This window comes from Nicotiana sylvestris, chromosome 10 (assembly GCF_000393655.2).
Source record: "Nicotiana sylvestris chromosome 10, ASM39365v2, whole genome shotgun sequence".
NCBI lineage: Eukaryota > Viridiplantae > Streptophyta > Magnoliopsida > Solanales > Solanaceae > Nicotiana > Nicotiana sylvestris.
This window is the reverse complement of record NC_091066.1, coordinates 88928470-88938378: the sequence shown is the minus strand read 5'-3', so window position 1 is coordinate 88938378 and position 9909 is coordinate 88928470. Positions and strand designations below refer to the sequence as shown.

The 9909-nt window shown below is 39.5% G+C and overlaps 1 protein-coding gene across 1 annotated transcript; it reads left to right on the top strand.

Annotated features, from left to right (window-relative positions):
* Window positions 1-1201: 1201 nt before the first annotated feature.
* Window positions 1202-2591, top strand: LOC138879658 (uncharacterized). The gene is made up of 2 exons (XM_070159277.1): window positions 1202-1873; window positions 1920-2591. The coding sequence occupies exons 1-2, from the start codon at window positions 1202-1204 to the stop codon at window positions 2589-2591; spliced, it is 1344 nt and encodes a 447-aa protein (XP_070015378.1).
* Window positions 2592-9909: the final 7318 nt, after the last annotated feature.

The window sequence follows — 9909 nt, the reverse complement described above, 5'->3', positions numbered from 1 at the left end:
TGTGTTTTTAATTTGGGACTACAGACGGCATCTCGGGAGATCCCTTATACGTATTTATGATCTGGACTGAGGTGTGGGATACCAATAGATCCCTGGCACGTATATTAAGGATACCAAGAGATCCCTAGCACATATTGAGGATACCAAGAGATCCTAGGGATACCAAGAGGTCCCTAACATATATTGAGGATACCAAAAGATCCTCGGGATACCAAGAGATCCCTAGCATATATTGAGTATACCAAGAGATCCTCGGGATACCAAGAGATCTCTAGTATATATTGAGGATACCAAGAAATCCTCGGGATACCAAGATATCCCTAGCATACATTGAGGATACCGAGAGATCCTCGGGATACCAAGAGATCCCTGGCATATATTGAGGGTACTAAGAGATCCTCGGGATACTGAGAGATCCCCGGTTATCATCCTTGTTATGAGTGGTACTTCCTGGTGTTTGCCATTATCTCTGTTTCCGTTATTGTACTCCTTATTATCATGTGTAGATTCTTATTGTAGATTTTCAACTGTAATGATTATCTTATACTGTCATGTCTCATATTCTTTATATTTATTTAATTTCAGTAGCGCCCTAACCTTCCTCGTCACTACCCAACCGAGGTTAGGCTTGGCACTTACTGAGTACCGCTATGGTGTACTCATGCCTCTTCTGCGCATGTTTTTCATGTGCAGATCCAGGTCCTTCTACTCAGGCCTACCATTCTTGAGGGAGGCGACTGCTTAGAGACTTCGAGGTACATCTGCCGCGTCCGCAGACCGAGAAGTCCCTTTCTATTCCTGCTTTTAGTATTTAGCCCTTCTGTACTTTCTGTTTATGAGACAAGTTTCGGTGTTAGAGCTATGTAGTATTTCCTTTCCTTAGCTTGTGATTCGTGGGTTTCCGGGTATTGGATTTCGATATTGTTTTTGAGATTTATATATGGTGTATGCCGAGTGGCATATTTAAACACTGTTATTGCCTTATTTCTGTTTTTAAATTGTTTACTTCCGCAAGTTTTGGTTATCTTCCACAATTTAGGCTTACCTAGTCGTAGAGACTAGGTGCCGTCACGATGGTTCACAGAGGGTGAACCGGGGTCGTGACAACTACTGCTAAAGAAATTTGGGACACTTTTCAAGTGGCTCACGAAGGAACTCCTCAAGTGAAACACTGTTGTACTCTCAATATGAGAATTTCACCATGAAGGAAGGAGAAACCATCCAAGAGACGTATACAAGGTTCACAACACTAGCAAATGAACTTAAGTCTCTTGGAAGGATAATCCTTGAAGAAGACAAGGTTAAAAAAATATTGACAAGGGTTTTGCCAGTCTTTTGGGAAAGCAAAATCACTGCTATTCAGGAATCAAAGAACATTGCCACTCTTAAGTTGGATGAGTTAATTGGAAATCTCACTGCCTATGAACTTAGAAGGCAAACCATAAAGATGGATGCACCCAAGAAGGAAAGGAGCTTGGCACTCAAAATCACTGAAGGTGCTGATCTAGAGGAGGATGAAATGGCCATGATCACAAAGGACTTCAAGAATTACCTAATGAGAGGAAATGGTCCTTCAATAAATGGAAGCTACAGCAAACCAAGGGTTCCTAAAAAACAAACCAATGAGGGGTATTACAAGTGTGGGAAGACTGATCACCATATCAAAAACTGCCCTCAATGGGAAATTGAAGGGAAGAAGGAAAGAGATAAACGAAGGAACATGAAGAAGGAACATGTTCAACCCAAGAAGACCAAAGGATCAACAAAGGCTATTGTTGCTGCCTGGGGAGAAAGCTCAAATGAGGACTCAGAGGATGAAGATAGAAATAAACAAGCACTTATAGCAATTGGAGAATCCGATGAGAAATCTGAGGTAAGTATAATTCATCTCAGAGACAAGATTAAATTTTTGTCTAAAGAAAGGCTATCTAAGTTACTCCTTCATTGATGAATCTGAGGATCTAAACAATGAAAAGGAACAACTGTCTAAGGAGTGTGTGATTTTGAAAGCTAAGTGCAAAAATCTGGAACTTAGGGCTAGTGAAAGTGATAGTAAAAATGCTGAGTTAAAGAACCAGGTTCATGAACTTGACATCACTGTCCTAGAGCTGAGATCTGAAAATCTAAAACTAAAATTAGGAAAAGGTAAAAAGAAAGTTGATCACACACAACTCACATTAGAAGAAAACCTAGGAAAAATGAAAAATGAGTTGTACAAAAGAGATAAGCAGATAAGAGTATTTAAGGAGGATCTAAGCAAGGTTAAGCACGAGCTAGACAGAACTTGTAAATGGAATAGGTCCTGCGATACACTTTCATGGCTATATGAACACCATAGTAGCAATAAGAGAGGACTTGGCGACAAGACCCCTGCACCTAAGTGGGATCTCAAAAGCAAGTACCTCACACTTCCTGAGAACAGAATCTGCACATACCGTGGTAAGACTGGTCACTATAAAAGTGAGTGTAATGCAAAAGAAAAGGCTAGTCAAAAGAATAAAATATTTGTTCAAGGGAAAAGTAGGCTGCCAGGATGGGCCAAAAAGAATTTGATTTACCCTTTTGCCTATAGAAAAAGACCCAAAGACTAACCCCTGATTTCCTTTTGCGGGTCCAAATGAAGGGGAGAAGCCAAATATGGTACATGGATAGTGGCTGTTCATAGCATATGACAAGTAGCAAGAACCAGTTCCTTTCACTTGAAGACCTCAAAGGAGGTAATATCTCCTTTGGAAATAGAAAGGTGAGATCATTGGGGTTGGAAAGGTAGGTAAGACTGACTCTCACTCTATTGAGAATTTCTACTTGATAGATGGCCTAAAATACAACCTAATCAGTGTATCACAATTGTGTGATAGAGGTAACTTGGTAGCATTCACCTCTACCAAATATTTTATGATAAATCTTACCACTGACAAGATTGTTTTGCAGGGAAAAAGAGTAAACAATATTTACATTGTAGATCTGTCCACACTTTCAGAATATGAACTCACTTGTTTAAGTGTGTTGGATAATGATCCCATCCTTTGGCACAAAAGACTTGGACATGCCAGTCTAAGTCAACTCAACAAACTAGTCTCCAAGGACTTGGTGATAGGACTGCCTAACATTAAATTCAAGGAAGACAAAGTTTGCGAGGCTTGTGCAAGGGGGAAGCAGGTAAGATCCTCTTTCAAAAGCAAGAAAATGGTAAGTACCACCAGAACGATGGAACTGGTCCATATGGATTTTTGTGGACCAATGAGAACTCTAAGCAGAGGTGATAAGAGAATGTTATAGTGCTTGTTGATGATTACTCTAGGTTTACTTGGATATTATTTTTAACATCTAAAGATGAATCATTTGACATGTTTACTTCTTTTGTTACAAAAACGCAAAAACAACTAGGTAATCAACTTGCATCAATTAGGTCTGATCATGGAACTGAATTTAAAAATGCTAAGTTTGCTTAATTTTGTGATGAGCATGGAATAGATCATAATTTTTCTGCTCCTAGGACTCCACAACCAAATGGAGTAGTTTAAAGAAAGTATAGGACATTAGAGGAAATGGCTAGGACTATGCCACTTGTTAGTAAATTGCCTCACAGCTTCTCGGCAGAAGCTGTGAACACTGCATGCTGCATCATAAATAGTTGCATGACTAGACCTCTTGTTAAGAAGATTCCCTATGAGTCACTTAAAGGGAGAAAGCTAAATATATCCCATCATAGGGCATTTAGATACAAGTGCTTTGTGTACAATAATGGCAAAGACTCCCTAGGTAAGTATGATCCCAGAAGTGATGAGGGAGTATTCTTGGGATATTCTTTACATAGTAAAGCTTATAAGATATACAGTAAAAGAACTATGTGTGTAGAAAAAAAATGTATATGTTACTTTTTTTAAAAACTAACATTCTTTATGAGAGGCAGGAGCAAGATAATGAAGAGATTGGGTTGATAAGAAGTTCAAATGGTGAAACCACAGTCCAACCTAAAGATGCATCATAGGAAGAAACATGTTTTTCCACCCAGGGCAACATGACAGGGGGAACTGACTAGAGAGGAACTGATCCTTAAACCTCGAGGGAATCTGTCCATGAACCTATTCCTCAGTAACAAAACCATGAAGGAACATCCAAAGAAATTGACACTCCTATTGCAACCTCCACGACATTGGATATAGATGAACCTGGTTGATCAAGATAACACGGTATATAAGGGAATGATTGGTTCTCTTTTGTATATTACTGCTAGCAGACCTGACATTATTTTAGTATAGGTCTTTGTGCTCGATTTTAGGAAAATCCAAAGAAGTCCCACTTGACTGCTGTCAAGAGAATATTGAGATACTTAAAAGGCACTACTGACCTTTGCCTTTGGTATCTAAAAGGTTGTAATTTTAACCTAGTGGTATATGCTGACACTAACTACGCAGGTTTCCTTGTGGATAGGAAGAGCACCTCAGGTATGGAACACTTCCTTGGTTCATGTCTTGTGTCATAGGCTACCAAAAAGCAAAAATCAGTGGCCTTATCTACTGCTGAAGCGGAGTATGTTGCTGCTGCTTCATGTTGTTCTCAATTGCTGTGGATCAAACAATAATTATTAAACTATGGAATGATATTGGTTGCATCCCTATTTTTTGTGATAACACTAGTGGTATTAGTATGACAAAGAACCCAGTTCATAATAAGAGAACTAAGCACATTGATGTTAGGGACCGGTTTTTGAAGAATAACTATGAGAAAGGCTTGATCACGGTGGAGTTTTATGCTGCTAACAAGCAAACTGCTGACATCTTCACAAAAGCCTTAAGTAAAGATCACTTTGAGAGGAACAGGTTGGAATTAGGGATGATTAAGATCACCTAAAAGGACCAGTTCAAGGTTAAACGGAAAAAAATGAAAAAAAATGGAAAAGAATTTGTTAGAAAGTCTGTAAATTGTGTATAGTTAGATTAAATCTTGCCCAGTATTATACTTTCCATAGCATACTCTTGTGCCATGTGTTAAAATGACTCATTAATCTCTAATGATATTTTCTTTATTTTAGAAAATTTAGACTTACACAAGAGAATTATCAGTGAAGAACCTGGTTCATCAAGATAACATGGTTTATTTTCTACACTCTGCATAATTTGAAATAACTATATTTGGATCATGAGCAGAGTCCTACCAAATACCAAAGTTCTTTTGAACTTATCCCGTTAGAAGTGAACCAGGAACGTTCAAGACTTCTGACCGTATTAAACTACCTAGATTCTTTTAAGTCTTCTACTCAGGGGGAAGAAAGTGATTCTTCCGAAACTAAACAGGTATATTCTGATTCTAAAGTTTCTCCTGAGACAATTTCTAAAGTTGCTACAAATTTGGAGAATATATTTGTAAGATCTATAGCAGGTGTTGAGACTATAGAATTTGGAGAAGTTGGTGGTAAAAATGAAAAAGAAAAAAAAAGGAGAGCAAAGGTTCTAGGAGTATTGTGAGGGGAAAGGGGACAAGAGTGGTTGATGTTCGAGACGTTTTGTTAGATCAACCAGTGACCCAGTTCGGGACGTTTTGTTTCTTTTGCTCATGTTTTCAGTATTTTTATTTCTTCTTATGCTTTGTGGTAGAATCTTATCAATCATCAATGAAATTCATTGTTTTTGCTCTAACTATTTGTTTATATTTCTTTGATGGTTAAAATTCTTAGCTTGATCTATGATGATTAATCCATGATTGCATTTGAAGTAGCCTCAGTGGCCATGAGTAAGCTTTAAATCTGGTTATCTCATATTTTTTATGCAACTTTTTGATGATGTCAAAAGGGGGGAAAAGGTTGTGCTTTAAACAAGTGATGTTTACATTTTGAACAGTGATGTTTATAACCTAATGTACCTGGTCCTTGACGATAATCGATAAAAAGAAAAAAATGTCTCTAACATTGTGTTGATGTTGAGCTGAGTTGAAATAGGGCCTAAGCTTATGAAAAGCACAGAGTTTTTCATCATCAAAAAGGGGAAACTTGTTGGCCCAAGTAAAGGTTAGCTTTGAAGACTGAAAAAGGAACTCAGGCATGAACCAGGTCCATCCCTCCAGGTCCATCCTTCAGGTGCACAAAAATGGGCAGATTCGAGCATGTCAGATTCATGTGAAGGAGATAATCTTAAATTGGTGTATTTAATATCTCCTGATCGAAAAGGTTGCATAATTGGTAAGGAGAAGGACTCCTTACTCAAAGAGAACACTATCCAAGATAGGGAAGGAGTTAGAAGTTGAAATCAACTAGAACTCTTCCACCAAGGAAGAGTTGCGTCAGAGATCTAGTTATTTCTTCATCTACTATATTTATAAATTGCAGGATGTTCTCACATTACAAGTGTTGCACAAAAACGCAGAAGTTAAACGTGAATTGAGAGCAAAATAGCAAGGCTTTTTGCAAGCAGTTCGTGTGTGATTCAAGTGTGCAAACCTGAATCTACATGAACCAGATTGAAGAACCAGCTCCATAAAGAGTTTTATGCGTCTTTCTTATTTCTAGTTTATTTGTAGTAGGTGTTTTCATATTGTACCTTTCAGCTTTATCTAGAAGCAATTGTAATAGGTAATTTGAGTATTCAAGTTAGAGTTAACTTGATGTTGTTGCAACAGTTAGAGGCTGGTTGCTACAACGGGATTAGAGGTAATCCTTAGGTTTACAAAGAGTTTTGTAAATGTCGTTTTGGCTTAGTTATTTTGTGAAGTGTTGGAAAAAATCCTACTGAGTAGTAGGTCGTGGTTTTTTTCACCTTTCGAGCTGAGTGTTTTTCACGTAAAAATACTTGTGTTCTTTACTTTCTATATTTATTATTCCGCAACAGTAGTAGAAGGAACACATAGAAGAACTAGGTCCTTTCATAATCAGTTTGAGCAAAAAATTGGTCACCACACAAATCACCCCCCTCTTGTGTGGTATTGAAGTATAAAACATCACAGACCATGCCAGTATGCTTTCTATTTTGTTAATCCACCACTTTCCCTTCTCAATTGCGTTGACATGTTCAATGTGGTGATAAGTTTCTCCACCCAACCTTCTTCTATTCTCGATAACCAGGATAGTTTGACTGGTGTAAATAGGGTTACTTCCATCCCCGTGAATGATTACCACCTAATGGTTCCATTCCAACTTCACGTCCAGGTGTAACGTGGAAGCCACAGCCCCAGCGGCATGTATCCAAGGTTGTCCCAATGGAAGATTGTATATAGCTGATATGTATAGTACTTGGAACTCAACATCGAACCACGTTGGTCCCATCTGCAGATAAAGGTTAATCTCCCCAATCGTGGCCTTTTGAGACCCATCAAATGCTTTCACGTTCATACTTCCTGCCTGTATCTCATGGAAATCTTTGTCCAACCTTTTTAGAGTAGTCAACAGACAAATGTTAAGGTTTGAACCCCCATCTATTAAGACCCTGGCGATGAATTTGTCCTTAAACTGTACTGTGATATGCAATGCCTTATTGTGACTTAATCCTTTAGGTGGTAGTTCATCCTCATGGAAGGTGATCTTGTGACTCTCTAATACTTGCCCCACCATGTTTGCCATCTCTCCATTTGTGATATTTTTGGTCACATAAGCTTCATTCAATACCTTCATCAGAGCACTTCTATTTGCTTTAGAATTTTGCAATAGCGGCAGGATGGATATCTGGGCAGGAGTCTTGATTAAATGATCGACGACAGAGTATTCTCTCAGTTGTACCTTTCTCTAAAGATCATCTAGTCCAATTTCAATGACAGGTTGTTTGGTAGCAGCCTCATTGCTTGATCTTCCCAAATTTTCGGGTGTATAGATCCTTCCAGTTCTGGTCATCCCTTGTGCGGCACTAGATTCTTCCATCTTTGCTTTTCCTTTTCGCCTAGCTTCGACAATGTAATCCTAGGGTATAGCGTTAGTCTTGAAAGGAGGTGTGGTTGCTACTGTCACTATGACAAGTGTGGCCACTTCTACCTCAAATAGAATAGGTGTGGTTGCAGGTGATGTTACTTCTACCTCAAATGGAACCGATGCGATTATCTCAACCTCAACTGGCGGCTATACCTGTACCACAATAGGATTGAGCATGACTGCGGGCTTCTTAGGATTGTCACCCTCTTTGATAAGTCCAATTGTTCCCTCGAGATCCCACTCCTTGTTAGTTTCTATCACATTGATCGTTTTGCCCCTATGATCTGGAAGAGGATTGTTACAGATGTTGGGTGCAACTTCCTTCTCCTGTATCACCTTATCATCAATCAATGTTTGGATCTTATCTTTCAATGTCCGGCACTCGTCAATAGTGTGCCCTTTCATACCAAAATGATATGCATAGGTTGTATTTGGGTTGACCTATTGAGATGATTTCTCCATTGGCACAACGGGAATAGGGGTGACATAACCAGCAACCTTCAACCTTTCGTACAACTGATCGATGGGTTCAGTAATGGTGGTGTACTGTCTGGGTAGTTTGCAATCAAAATTAGGTCGGGGTTTCTGGTAATTTGGACGAGTTAAAGGTGACTGAAAGTAGGATAGTTGGGAATTATATGTATGCTAAGCAGTGGCAGTTTGGGAATATCTAGGAGGTGAGGGTTGGTATGTGGGTGAATGTGTCTGGTATACAAAGGGAGTTTTGGGTCGTTGGGCAATCATTACTGTACCACCTCTTTCTTCTTCGATATGCCACCTGATTGTAATGCTTTTTTCGTGGCCTGCAGTGCCTCAAAATTTGTCGCCATCCCGCTTTTAATACCCCCTTCAATCCTTTCTCCGAGTTTGATGATATTGGAGAACTTATGATTCTTAATAACCATTAGCCTTTCATAATACTGTGGGTCCTGTGCCCTAACAAAGAACTTGTTCATCTGTTCCTCATCTAATGCTGGTCTGACCTTGGATGCTTCTGACCTCTACCGAGTAGCATACTCGCGGAAAGTCTCAGTTGGATTCTTCTTTAGGTTCTGGATATAGAAGACATTTGGTGCATTCTCCGTATTAAACCTGAACCAATCCATAAAATCTGATGCTATGCTCACCCAATTGGCCCACTTCTTAGGATTCTAGCTTATGTACAAGGACAGGGCATCTCCGGTAAGACTTCTAATGAAGAGCTTCATTCAAATCCTTTCATCTTTTCCGACCCCCCATGAGCTTGTCACAATAAGTTCTCAGATGAACCTTGGGATCACCCGTTCCTTCAAACATTTTGAACTTGGGAGGTTTGTAACCCTCCGGCAGTTCCACATCTGGTTGTATGCACAAATCCTCATAGTTCAGACCCTCTATCCCTTTATCTCCTTCAACACCCTAAACTCGACTTGTCAACTTCTTGAGCTCCTCGGCCATGTTCTTGATGAGCAGGTCCTTCTCAACAGATTCTGGTGTATAGGAGATTGGTTGAGTGGAGTGAGATAGGGTCTCCACGTATATGGGGTTGTTTTGGTGGGTGCTAGGGATTTGGGTGTAGTGGTGGTCGTTGGTTGAGTTTTGAGGATCAGGAATAGGTTGTGGTGTATTCTGAGGAGTGTGATAGGTAATGGTTTGTGGGTAATGGGTTGGTTGATGATGGTGTTATAGAGGAGTTGGTACCAGTAGAGGATTGGGATTTTGGGGCGATGTGGCGTATTGATGCGGTGCGGAAGGATTTTGCAGATGTTGGTTTGGCGTGTTTTGAGGAGGTGTTGGGTTCTAGGCATTTTGTTGGTTAACGTCTGGGATGTTTAGGGTGAGGGAGAGGCTTGCCAAGTTGCGGACCTACTCAAGTTCTCCTTGTAACTCCAATATTTTTTGTTCCAATCATAGGACCAAATCATTCTAGGCTGGAGTACTTCGACCGTCTGATGTTTCAATATTCTCAGCATTTTCTTTTCGGATACCACTCAAATCATCCATCTTAGCTTTTCTTCTGATTTTCGGATTACTCG

Bases quoted from the DNA above. Each gene is read 5' to 3' on its own strand.
- LOC138879658 (XM_070159277.1), top strand. From the start codon at position 1,202: ATGAAGGAAGGAGAAACCATCCAAGAGACGTATACAAGGTTCACAACA. The intron at 1,874-1,919 runs GTAAGTATAATT...TTTTGTCTAAAG, and splicing joins AATCCGATGAGAAATCTGAG to AAAGGCTATCTAAGTTACTC.